The 24451-nt window shown below is 39.0% G+C and overlaps 1 protein-coding gene across 1 annotated transcript; it reads left to right on the forward strand.

The window, feature by feature from the left end:
* The first annotated feature begins 1393 nt into the window (after nucleotides 1–1393).
* ADRB2 (adrenoceptor beta 2) lies at nucleotides 1394–4420 on the forward strand. Its single transcript, XM_072146180.1, has one exon. The coding sequence runs from the start codon at nucleotides 1600–1602 to the stop codon at nucleotides 2833–2835; it is 1236 nt and encodes a 411-aa protein (XP_072002281.1). The 5' UTR covers nucleotides 1394–1599; the 3' UTR covers nucleotides 2836–4420.
* The last annotated feature ends 20031 nt before the right edge of the window (nucleotides 4421–24451 follow it).

The following is a 24451-nucleotide window of genomic DNA, read 5'->3' on the forward strand; positions in this document are numbered from 1 at the left end:
GATCCTCAGTCCCCTTTCCTCTATGCATATAATGGGACATTAGCTGCAGTAAGACAGTGAACAATATAAGCAATTAATACAGTTAAAACAGAGTAAAATGTATTTCCTGGGAATATCCAGGTTTTATGGATAGATTGTGGTGGAAACTACTTATATTACACATATAAAGCTGTGTACAGAATTTCCTGAACATCATCGAAGAGGAATGAAGTTTGTATGTGTAGATTATATTGGAATGAAGATTTATTACACATATTTAGCTAGGTATATCATTCACTGAACATCCTAAATGGGAATGAACAGATTGTATATGTAGATATAAAGTGTTCATTCCCCATATAGGATTCTCAGGGAATGTGGCACACAGCTGTATATATGGAATAAATGCTCAGTCCACTATAATGTACATATATAAAGTGTCCATTCCCCATATAGGAATTAAATTGTATGCAGTTTATATATGTGATAAATGTTAACCCCACTATAACAATTTAAAAACAAAAAAAAACTTTTCATTCCTCATCTAGGATGCTCAAGGAATTCAATAGACAGCGGAATATGTGTAATATACACTCAATCCACTATATTATATACATAACCCTGTTCAATCTAGTAAACCTGTGTATATGTAATATGTGATCATTTTACTACAATTCATCCATAAATCCTGTCCATTCCTCATCTAGGATACTCAGGGAGTTTAATACACTGTTGACTATGTATAAAATGAAATTTTGTTTATTTTAAACATCTTTATTAACAAAATAGATGATACAATTACAAATCTATAAAGGACAAAGAAGTTTCAAAATGTTGCAAACTATTCATTCACAATCTCACAGACAAAAAATGAACTATGAAAACTTGTTCATTCCCCTGTAGGAGGATCAGAGAACTTGCAGCGCAGCTGTGAGTGTGTGATGATTATAATAATAATAATAATGATAATTGTTTTTTTCGGTCTAATCTTTATAAAACCTTGTTTATTTCCCTTCTAGGAATCATGGGCAGTATCTCTCTTTTTTTAGTTAGAATGGTTGTTCTTTTCATTCATTCCTGCTAGTAGATAATTGGGTTCCCTTCCCTTCTGCTTTCAGCTACAGTCATCCCCTTCCTGACAGGCTGCACCCTCCTCGTCGTGTACAGACATTGCTACCTCTCACTATCTCCCAATTATTTGGAGAATTGGAACAGGTCGTCTCGTCAGCCTGCAGTAATGATATATGAGTGTGGCACACGTGTGAGTGGAGTGTAAGCAGAGTGTGAGTGCAGACGCCGCTGCTGAGTGGAGAGTGAAGCAGACACACACAGTTTGTACGGAGAGACACTCATCCTCTCCAGGGATTGGCTGGCAGCCCCATGACGTCAGAAGGGGGTGTTGATAAAAGCACTGGGGAGAGACAAGTCTCCAGAGCAGAAGACTGTGCACAAGTCCCGAGCCGCATCTGTTACTGACTGTCACCACCGGAGCAGATGACCGACACCGGGCAACAACGACTGCCCTACGGGTGACTGCAGCCAAGGCTTCTACATGCAGCAGGACAGCATCTCCAGTGCCGGCTGACAAGTGACTACTACTAAGAAAAGTTGGGAAGCGTTATGGATTTGTCCACAGTCTCTTCTAACACAACGCAGAGTGATTATAACATCAGTAGGAATGACAACTCCACCACGGTGACAGAAGCATGGATGGTGGGCATGGGCATCCTCATGTCCATCATCGTCCTGGTCATAGTTTTCGGGAATATCTTGGTGATCACTGCTATAGCCAAGTTCCAGAGACTGCAGACAGTCACCAACTACTTCATCACATCCCTAGCCTGTGCAGACCTGGTCATGGGCATGATAGTGGTGCCCCTGGGAGCTAGTGTCATCATCATGGACACCTGGGAGTTTGGCAACATGTGGTGTGAGTTCTTCACATCTGTGGACATCCTCTGTGTGACCGCCAGCATTGAGACACTGTGTGTGATAGCAGTGGACAGATACTTTGCCATCACCTCTCCATTCAGGTATCAAAGCCTGTTGACCAAGTGCAAAGCCAGGATTGTCATCCTCCTAGTTTGGGTGGTGTCCATCCTCACCTCCTTTCTCCCCATTAATATGCACTGGTATAGGATAGATGAACCCAAAGCAGTGTCCTGTTACAAATCAGAGACCTGCTGTTACTTCTTTACCAACACTGCCTATGCCATATCTTCCTCCATCATCTCTTTCTATCTACCCTTGGTGGTCATGATATTTGTCTACTTCAGGGTCTTCCAGGAGGCCAAGAAACAGCTAAAGAAAATTGACAAATGTGAAGGGAGGTTTCACAACCAACAAGATGCCAACGGCAAGGTAGTTAACAGGAGGACTTCCAAGTTTTGCTTGAAGGAGCACAAAGCACTGAAGACACTGGGCATTATTATGGGCACCTTTACCCTGTGTTGGCTCCCGTTCTTTATAGTCAACATCGTCCAGGTCATTTACAAAGATGTCATCCCTGACAATGTCTATACTTTCTTGAACTGGGTGGGTTATGTCAATTCTGCCTTTAATCCACTAATCTACTGCAGGAGTCCAGACTTCAGATATGCTTTTCAGGAGTTGCTATGTATGAAGAAGGCGACCTCTAAGCTTTACACCAATGGATATCCCCAAAGCAATGGGAACAGTGTATATAATGAAGAAACAGATGTTGCTCAGCTGAGTAAAGACAGGACTACTGAGGTCTTCTTCAAGGAGGACAAGTGTCCCAGTGAATCACTTTTGAACTGTGAAGGTACTATGTTAGAATACCACATAGATCCTCGGAGTAAGAATCACAACTCTCATGAGGATTGCTTGTTATAGGATTCCTCTTAGGAACAATCATCAGAAACTGGATCATTTGCAATACAAGGGTCAAAGAGAGATTTGTATTATATTGACAAGAAGGAACATGGAGGTCTTTATATTAAAGTTATATCTTTAAATTTGGGCGGTGCCCATGACTCGCAGGATGTATACATTTTATTAGGCAAGTGTTTATTTCTGTATAGTTTCACTTCTTCTTAAATTAAGGTAAGAGGACATTCACTAAGCATTAAGGCTTTTATTGTGTTGCTGTCTTATTTAGCTGGCGGAGCAAGAAGAATCTACCTCATGGATGTGAAAAAAGAGAAAAGTTCATGTTTTATGTTGTTCCTATTGTTCTTTTTTATTTTATTTTTTTATTTTTGTGTTCTTTTAAGTTTTGTGATTTGCAAAATGAACACTGCACTGCTGGGGTGGCTGGTCTCTCTGGCAGTGCCTGGGTTAACTTGGTGGATGTCAATTCCAGATGGATGTCTGGGACAACAAACAAATTGGAAAGACTGTATAGGAATTTTTTTGAGACTGTCATATCTAAACCTAAATTCTTTAACCTCTTCATCCTTGCGTCCTATCACAGTGGGCTCAGCAATTCCTAATTGCTTGATATAACTTGCACAGATGGCACACAAGTATAATGCAGCCATGAACGTAATGATTTTTCCAAAAATGGATGGGTACAGGATTGTTTCCAACATCCCATTGTCTTGTGTTGATAATATTTTAAGTGTAACTATTTTGCTTGTCATCAGATTGCCAAACAGACATGTTACAATTATGATAAACAAAAATCTGCACAGAAAACTCTGAAAATCTGAACTTATCAGAAATTGATTGTATTGGTGAAAAATCATTACGTCTATGTCCAGCTACATGCATTAACTCTGTGTCCGACTTTCAAGAAAGGAATGAAGGGGTTAAAGGTTAGGTTGAGTTCACTTAATTTTAGAACTAAAGCCATGGAGGATGTGGAGAACCCATCACCTACATAACTGAGACCCAGCGACCATGGCGGTTAATGAAGGATGGCCCTCAATAAGTATAGGTGGAATTGCTAAGAACATCATAATAGCAGGAGTCAGCTAGACAGAGGAGAACAGATGTTCCTCACTGACTGTGTGCAGTGAAGTACTGCCCTGGAAGTTAATCAATTAGCTGAAGTAGTCCTGCTGGTTCAGGCAGGTTTCTGGCCAGAAGATTGTCACCAAGCTATTTTTCTTCCCCCAGTCTGGTTTTACTTCAGCTTTAATGGGACATTGCTAAAAACCTTTAAGTAGTAAGTAATGAAGTCCATAGACAGGGAAATGTGTCTTCTCTCCCATGCCTGAGCTCGTAACAGGTCAGAGGAGGGAGGTCTGAACATACCAGGTTAATCAATAACTCCTCAGGATGGGGCTTTTCCACTTGTATCAAGTCCCCAAGGAATCCTGGGTCACAGATCTATGGGGGCTGGGTTCTCCTTTATCCATAAAAAGGTATCCAATCCACCTCACAGCATGCAGGGCCACCATTAGATCAGCTCTTTGCACATTTCCAAGCCGTACAGTATTGTATGTTGCTCTCATTAAAGGTCATTGTACTTCTACCTGGTTTGTCTTTTTATATTGTTTTCTTACTTGGGGTTATTGGGGTCCTAACATAAGGTTCTGATGTAGCAGTGCTGAACTGATAACCTGCTACAACGTATGTAGAACCTTAGTTAAACTGACTGCACTGAAGCCATAAAGAGTTAAAAGGGGTGTAACCTATTAACATTCAATGGACAGTTAAAAATGAAAAAAGAATTGTCTACTTTATCCCAGAAACGGCATCACACACGTCCATGAGTTGTGTTTGCTATCGCAGTTCAGATTTTTTTTTCCCTTTAATGGAACTAAGCTGCAATCCCAAAGACCACCTAAGAGTATGGGGGCACTGTTCTGGGAGTTGGCGGATCTATTATTCCTTTTTCTGGTACAACTCCTTTAAATAATAATTCATACTCTCCCTCAACTTTAACAGAAACAGACTGTAGTTAGGATTGCAATGGGATTACTGTCCGGAAGTGTTGGATAATATCTTCTCCTTTGACCCCCACTTTCTTCTCATATCTCCAGTAGGTATAGAATAGAAGATTTTATTCTAAGCTGGGGATTTAAGGTTTATCACACATGCTGTACCCAACCAGGACCATAGTTATGGTTGAGTCACCATCTGGCAGAGGGACACATCAGTATTGTGTGGTGTATACAGATCTCCCTGGTCTCTATGATGATATGTGTAACACGGCTTGTCCTGGCTTTTTTATTGACTCCTTGTAAGTTGTGGAGGTGTGTTTCTCCCGTGCAATGTGTAGAGGGCTCCAGGCATGCTGCAGAGGGACATGATAGCTGAGAACGCTTGTGCTGTCACTGTGACATAAACCCTAACAGGTGCCACACTGACTCATGTCCTGAGCCGCGCAGGGCACCAGCAGACTGCACAACATGGAAACCACAGCTTTATTTGTATATGATAACGCTCTCCACAATGTTTAATCTATTGTACTGACATACGGGAATGGGGTGGGCGGTATTTACTACCGTAACATTAAAGGAATTTTTTATGACTTAGGGTGCATTTGGGATTGAGAAAGAAATATCGAAAGCTTCCGTGATATCTAACAATTTCCTAAATATAGGACTAAATATTTCTAGAATTAGAGCATTATAATTTCACATTTAATGTATCCCATTAACAAAACAATAGATCATTGTAATCTGTAGAATTAGAGTGTTATAATTTAACATTAAATGTATCCCATGAACAAAACAATAGATCTTTATAATCTGTAGGATAGACTATGTGAGTCTAAGAGGTTTAAAGGGAGTCATCCCACACGTTAAGCCAGCATTGTCTAATGTACATTAAAACCTTTCTAAAAAAATACACCTTCTATTTCTCATAGTTGTGTCATTTTGGGGAAAATGAATTATTTAGCTTTATGCAAATGAGCTTCTTGGTGCATGGGATTGCACCCATTTTCTACTCTCTTCCCTAACTATTGCTGCCCAGCGCCACCTCTTTACACATTTATTGACATTGTCTGTACAAAGAAGGTGTAGACAGAAAGAAAGTGCACTAGTAGTTTTGGGCCTTCCCCTGTTGCACAAATTGCAGTAACATAAAAAATGACAAATCATGGGAAAACAAGAAAAGTATGCCTAAAAATTTAAAAAGTTTCCAAAACAATACTGCTTTGACCTTGAATGCTGGCCGTAAAGCGAATTATTGTTTATAAAATGTATTAATTTGTTTTTTTTAATATATCCTAGAAAAATATTGACTAGACATTAGGACACTAGGACTCAGTACTGGTCATAGATTATGATTATTTCTTCTAATACAGCCAATACATGTATGTATTTATTTGAATTACATTATATTTAAAGGGGTATTCCCATGTAGGCATTGACATTTAATTTACTTCACCTGCCATATACATGCATTTCTTCTTCAAAAACTCGTACCAGTGTGAAGATAATTTCCCATAATTGTAGCCATATTGTCCCTTAGAAACTAGATTGTTTACCTTGGATACGACCACTGCTGCTGAAGGGATCTCACAAAGAAACAAATAGCTTTTGCAAATAAAATGTTCAGGAGTTACTGCATGTCCCACAGCTATCGTGTGGTAATGAACGCTGAATCCAGGTGGTCTGTCTGGGCAACGCTACAAAAGTGCAAGGTGGTTATATCCAAGAACAGGTGTCTTATTAATGAGGGATAACATGGCTACATTTATGGAAATTATGGGAATTATGCTCAGATTGGAATATCCCCAGGGGTGTAACTTGAGACGGGTGCAGCTGCAACCAGGCCTAGGAGCCCCATACAGTGTACCTTTTTTTTATATAAGAAGAATAGTACTATACACAATACATTATAATTCGCACACATTTTGCACTGGGGCCCAACAGCTTGCAGTTATGCCACTGAATATCCCTTTTATTCTGTTAGGATGTTAACTTTATTATGCAGTTTGGTAATGTATCTATTCCTTATGAAATAATTTTTCTGGAAAATATTTGCTTTGAACGCTATGCTTTGTGGTTCCTTTGAGTAATTGAGGAGTAAATTGATCATTTCCCTTGTATAAGGAATGTGTCTCTCCACAATCTCCACATGTAAACACTTTTTGGTCAGACAGTGTCCCTCCAATTTGGTAACACCCAGTTGTCAATTTTTTTTAACATTTCTATGAAGGATAACAGAGGAACTAAACAATGTAGAGAGCAAGGTAAATTTGCTTCAGAACAGTTACATTATGAGGAATGCAATTCTTTAATAAAAGAGTGAGGTCAGGTAAGGCGGAAAGTCCTCTTTATGCTGAGGACATGTAGATGTACGTAATATATGTGATAGAAGTTTTATTGCCTCGAACCATATGGCACGTACAGTATGTGCAGAACCAGAAAGGTCACATTTACGGGTAGAAGAAATACTCTGTTTACTGTGGTTGAAAGCTATTAACACCTGCGCAGCCACTCAATATAAAAGGCCTGGCTAGATGAATGGTGCGATTTAGCATAAACAACAACAATAATCATGGGGCGTATTCTAGAGAGAACTAAAGAATTGTAAACTGTTCACTTTCAATAATACATCACATGAACCAGGGCCCCTGACTACTCTCTACTTGATTCTGCCTTATCGTACTGTTATATATCACATTTGGCTTCACATCAGATTTACCTCTCTGTTATGACTGCATTAGCTCATACCAAACTTTCCCAGGAACAGATAAAAGACTGAATACTCACAGCGGAGGTTTTCTTTAGATACCTTGTGTTATTGATTGCTTATAGCAGGCATAAAGCTTATAAGAAATGTGATCTTATATCCAGATTGTAAACTGTTACTGTTTGCACCACTGTGAATGCCCTTTAAAGGGGTTTTCCCATTTCAGCAAATTATTGTTATTGTTTGTATTATTAAAGTGTATACAATGTTCCAATATACCTTCTGTATCAATTCCTCACAGTTTTCTAGATCTCTACTTGCTGTCATCCTATAGAAAGCTTCTATGTTTACTTCCTGTGGACAGAAATCTGACCATGGTCACACAGGTGCACAGCTCGTTATATCACACATCTCTAATTACTCTCTGTGATATAACAAGCAGCACACCTGTGTGACCATGGTCAGATTTCTGTCCACTGGAAGTATGTATAGAAGTTTTCTACAAAAGGACAGCAAGCAGAGATGTAAAACGGTGAGGAATTGATACAGAAAGTATATGGGAAAATTGTAAATGTTTTAGAATACAAACAATAACATTAATTTGCTGAAATGGGAATACCCCTTTAAGGTTCTGCTACTGCCCAGCATGTGCACGTAAAGCTTCACAGAGTGCAGCTTGTTGATGGTTTCATTTTCTTTGCATATTTTTGTTGTAGTTGTCTGTCTGATACCCAGCTTTATTATGGATGTCTGATTGTAATAATATATTTGTAAACCCATAGCATATCAAACATTTATGCAAGACATAAGAATGTTCTTTCTCTTACAGAAACTGTGAGAATAGTTATACACATTAGTAAGGTTGCACAAAAGACATATTGTGTCCGACCTGTTACTTGACAATATACAAATAGTATTGATGAAAGTTTGGAGTTTGCTGGTTCGTTTCCTCCCATCCCAACCCCAAACTTGATAAGACCAGGCCCAGGATCAGCTCACCTTCCACCTGTGGGAGTTAGCTTGTTAAAAGTTCCCCTGGCAAAGTCGCCAGCGCCATTTAAATAGCTACCGTTGTGTTTTGCACTATCCTGCCAGTGGGAGCGAAAATACTTCCAGAATGGCGACGCACAGCGCTGCCTGCAGGTAACTGGCAGTACTTCTGCGCCCTCAGTCGCTTAGGTTTCAATAAAGCTGCTCATCAACATATACAGACTATTTTAGTCTGAGAAATTAGGCACGTTTTCCAAACTGCACCTTGGGGGAGATTTAGCTGAAGTGTCTGAGAGATCTCTGATAAATCTCTCCCATTGACTACATCATTTAGTCGCTTCCATTTACTTGAGCCACAATTTTTTTTCAAGCAGGTCCTTTTGCTGCCCAAGTTGGCGCGTGGGCCTAAACAATGGACCACACCGGTGCTTTGTATTCGGCTTGAGAATACACATGTTTCTTGGATTCCTCAAAGAAACAATATCACATGGAGGTATCATACAGTGGGACTAAGGCAAAATGATTCAAGGAGCATTTTATACATTAGAAGATAAATCTGAGGTGCTTCATTTCTTATGATTTTGTGTTAGAATGTAGAATCGGCAGTATAATAGTTTATCGGGATAGAACCACTGTGTGATGGTTTAGTCTGCATGGTAATAGATAGAAGTAGAAATGAACAACAGTCGACAACATCTTAAAACATTTTATGACAGTATTTGACTTAAAAGATCCCATTTATGGCACAGTGCAGTTTGTTTTCTTCGCACATTTTTCCCCAAAACTGGGATAAGGTCCAACAGGGAAGTAGAGGTCCCTTGATAATGGATCCAACAGGGAAGTTTCTTAAATACAATGGATGCGGTTATTTTGTTGGGCTGAGCCAGTATTTTTCAGTGTGTGAACCAGTTACTTCATTAGGGACTAGGCTCTGTTTGCATCACAGTGCGTTCAATGTGTAAGTCAGGAAGTTCTTCCAATGTTAATTTGCTTATATAGTTGACAAAGTGTGTCCTTTTGGCATATACTAAGCTGGTAAATATTGGTATACTTGTAACTATATCAAAAAGGGCAATTTGCTAATGTTTTTCCAATAAAAGAATGCACACAGCTATATAAATGCTAAATGTACAACACTCGTGACAGTAAGGTCATAGACAGGGCCGGTTCTAGACAAATTGGGGCCCTGGGCAAAACTAAAAGTGGGGCCCCAAAATAAAACAATTTTATGACAAGTCAGTAAGTGGCTCCCTTTAGTATGGTAAAACAAACTGTAATATGGAAGGCGATAAACAGATGATAGGGAGATGATAGGCAGCACAGTGGTTCCGTGGTTAGCACTACAGCCTTGCAGCGCTGGTCATCATCGGCAAAGAGTTTGTATGTTTGTGTGGGTCCTCCGGTTTCCTCCCACACTCCAAAAAGTTACTGGTTGGTTGAATAGATTGTAAACCCAAGGGGACAGGGACTGATTTGGCAAGTGCTGTGTAATCTGTGTGTGCTATATAAAGAATTATTAATTATTATGATAGAAGATAAATATGAAAGATGATAGAGATTTCTAGATGCAGAACTATAAAGTAGATGATATATACAGTAGATGGATATGAGAGATAAATACACTGGAACAGAAATAGAAGATTGATTGATAAATAGAGAAAAAGCGAGATATATAAATGTTCAGATTATAGGAGATAAATATATAGACAGGAGAGAGAGGGTAAGCATCTTCAACTGGGAATTCAACAGTCAGGTATTTCTGGATATTTTGTTGCGTTATTGACCAGAGCAATTTTTACAATTTTATATGAATCCAAATTTATGTTTCTAAGTGTAAGGAAAACAGAGATATTAACTGTTAATCTGCCGTTGGGAGTGATTGTTATATATAAAAATGGCACCTGATATTCTCATTTTAAACCTGAATATCTCTGGATCCAGGGCACCTAGAAACAAAATTCAAGATTCATTTGAAAGAAGAGATTCTCCCCTTTCATGGGGCCCTGGGCAATTGCCCACTTTCCCTTCCCATAGCGCTGGCCCTGGTCATAGATATGATGCTTTGTAAACCTAATGGGGTGGTTTTTACAAAGAGTTGGTGAATAGACAATTGCAGAGTCTTATTCTGCACCAGATAAATCATGCTGGATGATATATCTGGAGCAGTATGCAACTGTAGACCATCTAATAGTTGTTCTAGATAAGCAATTAATTTCTTTTGGTGCACAGACTGAATTTTCCCAGGCTAGGCCACACCCCTTTCCCTGAGGCCACGCCCCTTTCAGACAGCTGTCTAAAATAGTCTAAAACTCTCAATAAGCCATTTCAGGGGCAAATTACTACAAAATTCTCTGGGGGAGACAGATTGATAAATCCCCCCCCCCCCAGTTGTCTCCATGTCAATGATATTCTGTATTATGAATAGTATGGGCAAAATAATCCTGAAAAAATTAACATAGCCCTTTGATTGGTTTCTACGCACAAAAAGTTTAAATTCATAAACTGTGTTTATTATAAATAAAACTTATATCGAACAAAGTGGGATCATCATCATACTAATAGATCTCTGCTTCGTTTGGTTGCTATAGGCAACATTAGCTGTTTTTGCCAGTGATAGGTGGACATAATGCAAATGAAGCCGTATCCGGTTACATAATGTCACATTGAGCAATTCACGGTGTAAACAGCACAGGTCTATTTTTGGTTCTGTGCTCATGTCTTTTAACCATCATTTTTTCCTCTACTTCATATAATTATGTATTCCATTTTATGGCTCGTGTTTTCAAAATAATTTTAGTTTTACTTTTATTACATTCTGTTAAAAATTTTTGGTGAAGTTCCATCATATTTAACAGGAAAAATTGGAGCGTATACTGAGCTATTCTTCCCGAGGCACAGATGAACCCCAAAAGAGAAAAGGCATTGATGGAGCCAATATGAGTCAGTGACAACATCCTATGATGGAGTCAATGCTCCGTTTTCCCTATTTTCTGCTCCTCTCACAGAACGGAGAAACTGAAAAATAATATGGAAACATAAACAGAGCCTTAGGGCATTAACAGTTGGTATATTTGCGAACTGGCAGGCAAGAAGATAATAATAGCTCTTTTTAAGGTGGTGTCTGAAAAAATTAGTCTTTAAGTTATAGGGAATCTGTTACCCGATTTTACCCCATTAAACTACTAGCACCATCAGATAGGGTATGAAAAGTCCTTTCTACAATTCTTTCTTTTGTGTAAAAAAAAAAATGTGTGGGTTACCTATAAAAAAAATATTCAAAAGTCATTTGAAAAGCAGCAAAAACGAGTCAGATTTTGCCTGAGATGAGTCAAGTTTAGAGGTTGCAGAGGTTCTGTTGTACCTAGTACCATTTTTTATTATCATTTTAAGGAAAAGAATCTCATGTTTCAGATCGAAGGACTGTGGCTATAGGAGCTAAAGATGTAGACATTTAATTTTTTTTTACCTGTGAATGACATCTCTAATTAGGTATTTAAATTTAATTTGTCACTACACTAACCTGTCCACCCACCCGCCCCCCAAAACAAACCTACAAACAGTACCTCTTTCTACAAAATATGTATGTACCCTAGGTGTTCTTGGCGTATTTCTAGGTTGCAGCATGAATGAAAAATCCTCTTTTATTCTTTTGTAGGATGCAGTTAGGCAGACTCCTCCTGGAGTCAAGTAACCCCATGTCCTGCAGTCAGGTTACCCCACCCCCTGCAGTTATTTTGCTCTGCCCACTAAATGCATCTGGTCCAGCCCTGCCTCCTGCAGGAGGCAGGGTTTCCTGACTGCAGGAAGCAGGGTTTCCTGACTGCAGGAGGTGGGGTTGCCTGACTACAGAAGGCGGGGTTGCCTGACTGCAGGAGGCGGGGTTGCCTGACTGCAGGAGGCAGGGTTGCCTGACTGCAGGAGGCGGGGTTGCCTGACTGCAGGAGGCGGGGTTGCCTGACTGCAGGAGGCGGGGTTGCCTGACTGCAGGAGGTGGGGTGACCTGACTGTCTGACTGCATCCTACACAGGAATAAAAAATGATTTTTCATTCATGCTGCAACCTAGAAATATGCGAAAAGCACCTACGTAATACTTACATATTACAGAAGGAGGTACTTCTGGCGGAGCATAATGTAGTGACAGATTTGCTTTAACTGTCTCTATCTCTGGTTCTGTAGATCATAGCACCAGAAGTCTGATTCAATCAGAAATAAAAGATTCCTATCTTTAATATGACACAAGCAGCATGTTTTAAGATATTATGGAACCAACAATATGGGTGTCTGAAGTGAAGCCTCTTAAAGCCCTTGCACACAAGACAATACTAAATGTCATATCAGGCCCTCATCTCTAGTTACATCTACCAGAATTTGCAGATATAGAAATGTGTATTTGGTTTTCTGATTGAAAGAGAATCTATGTGAGGAGATCACATTATTATGATTATTGTGGGTCATTGTGCCATGACTTCATGTTATATCTGTGCTGAATAGGTTTTAAAACATTGGCACCTGTTGTAGACCCTATTGAAATTACAAGATTTATATTGCTTACCATTAAGGTGAAGATGTGAACATGTAAAGCATGTGTTAGTGGAACCTTAGGTAGGTTAGGGCTTGTCTGTGAGTAGTATGTACAGTGACTGCCGCACACAGGAGCCATCTGAGAGGCCTCTGTGCTTGGCACGCACTATTGCGGGTGCTTTTATTGCTTAACAAGTTTGGGGCTTATAAAAAACTAGGAATGCAGAAATTGGGCATGGCGCATGATGTGCTTCGTGTTAGAGGTACAATACAGGGAAACATATTTTCCATTTTCTAATGCTGAACGGAGTGAGAAGGTAGCACTATCTACGGTAACTTTACCAGAACTGCAGGCGCTCAGTGTATACGCTTAGTCTATGTTAATACATCCTATTAATTTTGCATTAACTTCTCTTCACGCAGCGTTTTCCAAAAAGAGACAGAAGAATTTGCCACTCATTAGTCAGCTATTTTTATAGCTAATGTGACAAGCGATCATTAAGATACTGGATAACGGAGTAGTAAAAGCTTCCTAGTTCATCAATGTACTGAGCCTTTCAATTTTTTAAAAAAAAATGTGGGATGTAATGGTTAATAAAAAAAATGGAGATAACTGATTTTATTTTCTCTGTTACGTATTAGCATATGTCTAGAGCCGTAAAACCACCTTATAAATGCAACTTTGTGCAATGTAGACATACTGTATAGAGTTCATGTAGGAAGGAATTTATGGTGTAGATTGTCATCTACAAATCATGTAGAAAGTGAATATTCTTTGGTTGGCATTGGTGGGCATAATAAAATGCTTTAGACATTGTTTATTCAGTGTCAGCCTGAGGCCTAGGTACCTTGAGTCCATCATTCAGCTATGCAGAACTTATCAATGTGCATGTCTGATGGCTTTACAGCTTGGCATACAGTAAAAATGTAATGTAGAAAACCCTCTGTGTATAATTAGCCTCCATTTCTCCTGCACAGCTCCCTCAAGTTTTTCAAGTTACCCAGAGCCCCAAAGCTTTTAAGTCCAGCAGCCGAGCAAAGAGCACCAGGTCATGTGACCCATTTATGTTATTCAAGGTCCTGCACAGGTTTGTGTTGGGAGTGAGATAGAGAGTGCTCTCTGATTTCTCTGAGAAAATTTATGGTATTTATACCGTTACAGTTTTTATATAAAATATAATGTGAACCTTTGGAATGAAAATTAATGAAGATATAGGGGCAGATTTACTTACCCGGTCCAGTTGAGATCCCACGGTGCGTTGTCCGACGAGGATTGGGGTCCGGTGCGATTCACTAAGATCATATGTCCGAGTTCCTGCATGTGTCCCTGCTGCGCTGAGGTCCGGCGGAGTTCACCTGCTACTTCCTGGTGCATGTGAGTGCTTGTTCTTGCGACACAAATGCTTTTTTAAATTCCACGGTTTGTCTGAATCCGTCGGGTTGTCCGACGGTCACGCCCCCCGATTTCTGTCGCATGCAAGCCGGCCCCGATGCGGCACAATCCGATCGTGTGCGCCAAAATCCTGGGGCAATTCGGCACAAAACGGAAATATTCAGAAAACCCGAAGAAAGTGTGGCGTTCGGACCCTTAGTAAATGAGCCCCATAGTGTTATACTCCTGTATGATGTATATTTGATTAAAGGGATTCTGTCAGTAGCTTTGACTCAAAGCAGAGGGGAGGGGCTTTGCAGCAGTAAATTGAAGAGATCTCACATTTCATTGGGCCACAGTACTCCAAATCCAGCTACAATGCTGGACAGAAATTAATTTTTTACAGTCTTGCTGCAACTATAAGCTCATACAAAGAAAGGGTTACACAGATCTCATGGGCTGCTACCTAACACTGCCTGCAGCTTTCTATTGTCAATACAGCTGACAGATTCCCTTTAATACGTCAATTGAATCAATGTATGTTAAATTAGATCGAATGGTCAACTTTCTCCAGCAAACTACCCGTTGTAATTGCTTTGCTGTAGGTTATGGCGCTTACGCAATTTGTGGCAGTGCTTGTAAATTTCCCTTGTTCTGGTATTTAGTAGATTTTGTTCTCTGGAATCCAATTATCTGTTACTTGCCTTTGGCGCAGGTAATTGATAGATGTAAACACTAAAATCCAAAAGACTAGTAAATGTGCTGAATTTAATTTAACATTTTCATAGTTTAAAGGGTTTATATGAAAATTAAAAAAAAAATTACAAAATGCAACGGCGCATCTGTGGGATTTAGTGGATCTGAGCTGCAATACCAGAAACTTCCCATGGACACATAGTTACCTTGTATTTTGCTGAGTTTACTACTTATGTGTAAGCATGTAATATGATGGGTTTTCTTCCGTTTGTCAATTATTTTAGGGGCGATTTAATAATAAGCTTGTGTGACTAAGGGGATTTAATGTAGTTTAGGATATAAATGTCTATGCTAGCAACATTTGAAAGCTAGAGAAATCCTGTAGGGCAGCTGCAATAATAGGAACCTTAACTATAGTAAAATGACTATTTATATAAGTCCCTAAAATAACATCATCATTCTACACTTAACATGATCCTGGATATGACACAGCATTCTACACTGTTACTATATGTGAATATCCAAAATTAAGTTCAGCAAGTCAACTTGGCTTCCCTTTACGCTGCTTGTTACTTGACTTCACCCTATGTGTATTAGCCTGGTCGCTCGCCTCTGAAGACACTCATAAGAATGAAACAATGTTAGTGGTCAGCAGAACGTTCCCATATCCAGCACTAGGGTAGTCTAAAAAAGAAGAAGCTCTACTGAAGTGCATTTGTCTGTTTTCTACAAGGACAGCCCTTCTTTGCTCCCCAACTGTGCATCACATGATTCCAGCTTAAATGGATTATTCATAAGGAATCTGATTTTTTTTCTTAAAAATGAAAGTATTTTACCTTAAAGCCCCTTCCACACTGGCGTTTTTCACGCGCATTGCACTCTGTCCCATTGTATTCAATGGGTCTTTCTTCATTAGCGTTGGTTTTCACGCGCGTGCTTGCGTTCGTTTTCACGCGCGTCAAAATCGCAGCATGCTCTACTTTTGCGAGTCACGCGCGTTTTTCACGCCCCATTCAAGTCTATGGAGATGTATCAAGAACGCATTGCACTCGCAATCATTGCAAGTGCAATGCGAGTGCAATGCGTTTTAAACGTAAGGGTTGCTAGGTGACCAGAATAACAGTATTTCCCCTGCTCGCGAACGATCATTTAATTAAAAAAACACAGTGAAGAACAGTGAAGAATAGAATAAAAACAGTGAACACAGTGAAAACAGTGACCACAGGATCATTTAAGAGAAAAACACAGTGCAGAACACAGTGCAGAATAGATTACAGATGTTCGGCACATCTGCTTACTTGTCGGGAGATACGCGTGGAACGGTGCGGCCAAAATAGCATGTGAAGAACAATATATATGTGTGAAGAACACATTGCAGATGTATTTAAACATCTGCAATTTGTTCTTCACACACAGATATATTGTTCTTCACATGCTATTTTGGCCGCACCGTTCCGCGCGTATCTCCCGACAAGTAAGCAGATGTGCCGAACATCTGTAATCTATTCTGCACTGTGTTCTGCACTGTGTTTTTCTCTTAAATGATCCTGTGTTCACTGTGTTCACTGTGTTCACTGTTTTTATTCTATTCTTCACTGTTCTTCACATCTGCTAACTTGTCGGGAGATAATATACACGGGGAACAGTGAAGAATAGATCGCAGATGTTTGCAACTTATCAGAAGACATTATTTTTCAATTAAATAACACATTTTAATCCCAAACCATGGTCCCTTTGAAAAATGCTTGAGTCTCCCATTGACTCGTGCGTGAAAAATGCGCCGAAAACGCAAAAAAAACGCTAACAACACGCGCGTGAAAAACGCAAAAACGCTAATTACTCCAAGGAAAAATGGAACAAAAACGCAGCCAAAAACGTCAGTTTTTCACGCATTGCACCCTGACGTGAAACGCAACGCTAGTGTGGAAGGGGCCTAAGACATGCATTTTACTGTAAAACTCTTGTCAAAAGTAATATTTAGGGTCAACTTCTGTGATCAACAATGCAACCCAATATCCAGATACATCTGTGCAGACAGAATATTCTCAATGTAACCTTTGGCACCAAGGTTCCTACTGCAATTTTATAAAAAGTCAGCTTTTTTCCTTATATAATGAAATGGAATTGCATTTCAGTCATTTATAGAGACAATATATTCAATGCATTCAGTCTCCACCAGCAGGAACTCAGGTTTACAATTCAACCAGTTGACTCCTGAATTTCTTGCTCTTTATGGGCACTAATTTTACAATGTACATGCTGTACAGCCCACATGTAACCATTGTTTCTGGCTGTTAAAATGTTTATTACTTTTTAGAAGAATGTTTTATTTCTCATATCCACACCTTTGACAAACATACAGGAGTAGCCCCCAACGTTGCTTGAGATAAATAACTATAACAAAATAGAGGGGGTTAACAAAAAACTATTTATATCTATCTATCTATAAAAAGAAAAACAAGTCTGCACAGTGGAGAAAAACCTCAATAGAGGGGATGCAGAGCCTCCATGGATCCTGGCAAGATCCTTCAATGGTAAAGTTGAAAAAAGTGTAGGCAGCACTCCAGAAATCCAAAATTCCAAAGATTGAAGCTTATTGAAACTGTGGTGATGTTTCAAACCGAAACGTTGCCATTGTTTCAGTAAACTTCACCGTTTGGAATTTTGGAGTGCTGCGTACACTTCTTTATCTATCCTATCTATCTATCTATCTATCTATCTATCTTTTTGTCTCTCTGTCTCTTTCTGTTTTTTTCTCTCTCTGACTGACTCTCTGGGGACATTTATCATACGCCGGAGCTTATCATGCCCGCTGTTGGATATTCGCAGCGGGATACATCAAGAGGCTTCTGCCTGACAGGGCCTGGTGTAGAAATAAATGCAGTCGGTGACTTTTCACATGTGAAAAGTTGCCCGCAGCAGTGAGTTCGCTGGCGCAGGGACAGTAACGCCCCACATCAGCCCACTCCCGGCCACGCCCTCTGTTCGGCTGGCCGCGCCCCCCTGACGTGAAGGTTGCAGTGCTAGCAATAAGCATGGCACAGAGGCCCAGATAAATATGCCCCTCTGTCTCTATCCATATTACCTCAGACATAAGCTGTTTTATACTGATTGCCTATAGTAATCAATCAAATCTCATATTAATGACCTGTGGAAAAATAGAAACTGTGATTGGTTGCCTATTGCCACAGCAGCAGGCAATGACTCCCATATATGGTGGTTAATAAGTGTATTTTGGAAAGTACGGGGTGAAAATAATGACTCAAACTTAGATAGAGACTGGGTGGAGGTAATGTCCACACTATAGGTCCTCCATATATGAATGCCTAATGTAAATATGGGCAAATTCTAATATTTTCTAATATTTACACAGTTTTTGATTCTTTTTAGGACAATTGGCTCAGCATCAGGCCCCTAGTAAATGAGAGATTACATGCTTTAGTCATATTTGTAAGCGTAAATGTTGCAATACTATCACTCCGACGCTACATTCTCAGATATTTTGTGTTTGTTCGTTGTTCTCTTCTATCTACAATGCCACAGGCATTGCAACAACCTCACATACAATGGCTTCCTGTAATGTAGAAATAGATTTTTTTTTTTATAAGTATACATTATTCACAACTTATAGAAAATTAATCAATGGATTACAGTTGTAATTATTTCAGGTAGATTGTTGGTAAGCTACTTGTAGGGAACTAGAGTAATTTTAATACACAGAATAAATGCAATGCTGAAATCTCCAATAACAATACCCATGGGGACAGGGACCGATTTGGCAATCTGTGCAGCACTGCATAATTTGTAGGCGCTATATAAATAAAGAATAATTATTATTATTATTATTACCCAAGTGACCATACAAATATAGTGCCAGCACAATACCTGCTTTCCAATACTGTCAATGACTCCAATACAACAATCAAGTGCCAGCAGGATATTATCCATAATAGTGTCCCATGTGCCATATCAGCACAAACCAGACAGCTAACCCTGTACAAGCCTGGTAAGCAGACATTCCTGTGGCCCTTTGGGGCATGTAGAGTTGTATACCCATTTATCTCTACAGCAGTGCACAGGACTATTGCTAAGCACTGGGGACAGAGAACCTGAAAGCTGCTCTTCGAGTGGAAATAATCCACTCGGAGACATTAAGATGATGATTATAAATGTGAATAATAATGTCTTGTGTTGTGTTATTAATGGGTTTAGCGTCTTGGAATTCCGATAAACATCACACAGAGCGGTTTGGTGTTATGACACCAAGTCACTTGTGGCAGTGTAGATAAGACACAGGCGTAGAAGACAGAAGCAGTTAAAGCCAATGCTTGTTTGACTGAAGCATAACATGCCTAATCCTCATATAACCCTTGCTCTCGGCTCACATCAGCTGTAAAGTGACTATTTGAAGTTGGTGATGCGAGATGTAAAGGTCATAGATGCTCAATTATCCTTATCATAGAAGATACTTCATGATGGGGATTTTTTATACAATGGATAAGGTACTGTGCAATTCCATCATTGTGTCTGTGTATACACTTTTTTAATTGTTATTCTTCTCTCTTTTAACTCCCTGTGTGCTTCCAATTGTTTCCTGGATGATTTTTGGTGGATGAGTTTTTTGTGCATCCCTTTTCAGCTTTTGGCCATGGTTAGGCTAGTAGAATGCTACTGCAGCTAAAGGAGTTTGAACTCTTTAAAGGGATTGCAAAATAGAAATAGAAGAATGGTTACTGCCTATTCTTGGTGTAAATAGTGTTGCAGCAATACATGTATAGGTTTGTTATATGTGGACCCCAGTTGTGCTGTTTTGAGTAAAATAGAAAAGCATTTTGTAGCAGAAATAGTTGAAAAAGAAACTGACAATTACTGAAGCGTTCATCTTTACTCAAAAGAGCATAACTGGGGTCCAGATAAAATACCGTAAATGGCAACAAATGGTGAAGAAAAAGGAGGACACGCAGGGCATAACTGATGCAAGATTGACTTCCGTTTTTGCGCACAAGGCGTTTCTTCGGCTTACTATCTCACTTGCACCTGTTATATTCAAGTAGAGCACACCAAAAGTTGGCTGAATGGAAACTAACGCAGACACAGAAGCAAGACTACAGGAGATGAGGAAGACAAATTATTAAAACAATCATGCAAGTCAGAAGAAGTGAAACATATGTTGAGCTTGTAAAAGTAACGCCTGGCGTGTCTTCCCTTTCTCCCACCATTTGTTGCTATTTATTGAATGATCTAATAAACAAAGAATTTTAGAAGACCACATCAGTGTGTACTATTCTCCTTTTCTGCTATAATTGCTCTTTAAAGGGATTGTCCAAAAATAACACTTAGCCACTAGAATATGAAAATGTGCAACTAATTTATTACCAATTTTTGGTGCAAATACTGAGCCTGCTAGCTCATCCTTAGTGTATGAAACAAACCCTTTAGCAACAATATATACAATAAGCCAAAGTGTAAGAAGAAGTTGGACCCACTATTCAATTTAACCATAGGTCTGGCATAGATCTGCTGTCTATACAATTTTGACCCTTTCATGCCTGAACATGGAATTGGACTTTTCTGGGAGGTCAAAAGGACACTACGTCTTCAGGAACTAGCCACAGTCAGGAACATGTCTGCCTCAGGCGCTGGTTACAGTGTAGCACAGTATATTCACATGGGGTTCTATAAATCACAGCATGTATTTGCAAAAATATTAGAATGAAGGGAGGTGCTAAATAGCTGGCATTACTAGGAAATGTTACAGTCTTAGGTCTAGTAGAACATGTTACAGCAGAACTTTATACATTGGTCCCAAAGTGTTTACTTCATCTTTAAAGGAAACCTACCTTGAGAATGCTGTAGCTACACTGATGCAGGATCATATCTTGTTTAAGATTATTCAGGACCTTGGAAAAGCTGGATCCACATTACACACAAGCTTTCTGAACAGCCAAGGCAGGACTAATCAACCTGAGCTGGATCACTCATATGCAGCAGCTGGGAGATGGTGCAGCAATTGATTTTCTGCCTGGCAGGGAGAACAGTGATTACATCATCCTCTGGTGCAGTACATAACTAATCGTTATCATAATCATAATTTTATAATTGTTTTTTCAGCAAAACCACTCATCTCATTAAACAAGATATGATCCTGCATCAGTGTAGCTACAGCATTCTCAAGGTATATAATAATGCATCAAATCAAATGGTAGGTTTCCTTTAAGTATTTTATTGTACTCATCTGTACAGGCAATTAGGTTGTCTTGCTTTGCAGGAAACCAATTATAATGAAGTGACCTACATATACTGCAAGGACCTCAGAAAAAATAAGCAGTAAGAATTAGAATAGTTATTTTACTCACACTGCATTGGTCTCCAGATTGTTGACAATCAATATGGCCGACATTAAAACTCATAGGTTGTCACTTCTGTAATACGCCCTCTATTCATGCTAATATTAAAAAACAAATATTGTTAAAATTGGAGATGACCAAATCTATGCTTCAGTGCAAATTTTTCAGGAACCAAATCAAATCCGAATCTTTTCTAATTCACTTTGGATTGATCTTGTAGACTAGTTAACACTGTTGTGCACCCCAGAGTTAAAGATTTGTAAAAAAAAAAATCAGCAGAACAAAATAGAAACTTTTTGTAATGTAATAGAAAGCTTCCTACACATGTAGAGGAACCTTGTCTGTACAGGATGCCTTGAGAGTGTTTACTCAGCCTTACAGCAAGATACAGACATATATGCCCCAACCAATTAAGCAATGCTCAGTGACAGAAAAAGAGAAGACAAATAGACTGTACAGGCTTGTTCTGCTTTGCCAAAAATATACGTATGAATAGTGAAGAGCGTCTAGCCAAAACCAGTTTAGTAAAGAGCACAAACAAGGGCTCCAGTGTCCAAAGTTCTATGACTGAGACAAACATTTGCTGTTGTGCACACTTGTCACTCGCTCTTAGGTTGACTCCGAACAAAGCCTTCTCAAACAAATGATTAAAAGCAATCTCAAGAAAATCTTTGTATTTTAGTTTACTTTTTGATGTCAGGTAAGCACTAGAACTGTAAATCCAATTGATCAGCTGTTATGACTACGTCACTACATTTCTGAAGTGCTAATGTAATAATAACCGTATAATTGGTAACTGAACCACTGGTTGATGGAAGAATGTTACCATACAAGGTGATTTTTTTAACTGAAAATCCATAGGCCATCGATGCTCAGTAAGTGGTGGTCTGTAACTTAAGAACCCTACGAATCAGTAAATTGTGGGGGTATATTAACTTTATTATTTACATAGGCACAGTAGAGAAAATAAAAAGCACAACCCTTGAAAATATGATTCATACAGTTTTTCACATAAGTCTTAAAACAATTAAGAAATCTGACGACCCATTGTCTCACCCATAATGGGCACTGCAAATTAGTCATATTTAACTGGCAAGAATTCTACCTCAAAATCCCCTTAGGGTCCATTAATACAAAGTAAATTTCATGTAGGCAAGGTTCTGTATTCTAGGAAAAAGTCGTGTGTACTCTGCTTCCCAACTATTTCAGTGTCAACCTGCCTATTTTTCATGCAAATCTGAAATCTTCACAGAAAAACCGAAATATTGTCCTTATTTAACAAGATTCAAATCTACCATAACTCTAATCTGCCTTTGAAATCTCTGTAGAAATCAACAACAAATGTGTAGATTTTGAATTTAGTAGTAATTCTTGCCCATTCATAAGATGGTTGAGTTGCTGTCTGTTTAATATATCTGTACAAAGTACAGTGACTGTACCCTGCCACTTTGTACAGGCCAACTAGGAGTTACTGTTAACCAGTCCGAGCCTGTCCATAACCTTATTCTGACCTGAAATATCACTCAATAGATTGACATCACCCTTGTGAGATATTCTTAAAAAAATGTTAACTCTTTAGACTGTCCTACAGGTAATGTTTATCTTCTAAGAAGTTTTCCCCAGAAAATTTACTAAAATAGGACTGATATTTTGTAACTGTGCTTCTCAGTCCATCCTACGCAATACTCCAGCCATCCCAGAATAGTTGGGGTAGATTTATCGAAAGTGTCTTAAAATTGATAAATTTGCACTTCCCCCAACACAGTTGGGACACTTTTGACTTAGATAATACTTCATCAACAAAGCCACACCCCTTTTATTATACTAGTCACAAGTGTCTAAAAACAGTATAAAACTCTAAAAAAAGTGTAATGCAAGTTGTTTAAGACTAATAAAAATAACAAGAGTAAAAAATAAAGAATAAATTATTCCAAGCAGTCATGTAATAATTCATGGCATCAATGGGGTTTTTATGGTAGTTAAAAGGTATTTGTTTTGTTCCCCATTTTTATACATGGCTTTTGCCCGATATTGCAGGATGCTATTCGGTCCCAGACGTATAGCATCACAGACGATAACAACATTAAAAAACTCAAAAACAAATGTCTAAATGCAGTACAAAGTATCTGACATCCTCTACTTCCGAGCTCAGGTCAGTATTTCAATATATCTATTGGAGAAAAATTATTCATTTTCCACTGATAGTCGTCCTTCCTTCTCTCCTAATCTGATTTTCACTCTGCTGGATTCTGCTAGATTCAGAAGCTTGTGCTATTAGACAGGAGCTCTCTGGAGATCATAGGAAGAAGGAGTAAGTCACAACAGGTAGGTTTTTACCCTGCAGCTTAAAGTATATGTGTTATATTGTTTATATGTCATCTGTCAGTTATTTAGCTTTACAGGCTGTAATGATCTACTGAAGAAGCAATGTCTGGAGACCTGACACTCAACACTACGACCTATGTCAAGGTTCATCAATACTTCTAGTAATAGTCAGTGATTTTTTTCTACTGTTTATTATGCTTTTTATTTTAACTGTGGTCGCAGTTCACTGAGGAATTAGTTAGTATCACAATGTGACTGCATAAAGTGATCCAAAAATTTCATGTCACATGGTGGGACTGTGTAACTTGGCAGGTCTGTATGAGTGCGGTTGCATCAGGGGGATAAGCTATCTTTATGATACACTGCTCTAAAAATATGACAGAAATGCTGGCCTTTTCTGGAATCTAAAATTAAATAAATAAAATTGTTCTTCGTGTAGGGAATTAAAAGGAAAAAATACTGAGCTTAGAAGGCTAGGATACAGTGCCCCGAATACAACTTCCTAAACTTAGATTCAGCTAAGAATCTAATGTGTCTACTTGTTGGATTTCATCATTCCTTATCCTTTGTTTCACACGGTATGACCACCAGCAGTTATATCACGTGATACCATGTGATGTTGTGTACTATATGATACTTTCCTGGCAATATGTGCTGTCTAGA

The sequence above is a fragment of the Engystomops pustulosus genome, chromosome 4 (assembly GCF_040894005.1).
Source record: "Engystomops pustulosus chromosome 4, aEngPut4.maternal, whole genome shotgun sequence".
Lineage (NCBI taxonomy): Eukaryota > Metazoa > Chordata > Amphibia > Anura > Leptodactylidae > Engystomops > Engystomops pustulosus.

What these genes read in the sequence shown, in the direction of transcription:
- ADRB2 (XM_072146180.1), top strand. Translation starts at nt 1,600, where the DNA reads ATGGATTTGTCCACAGTCTCTTCTAACACAACGCAGAGTGATTATAAC.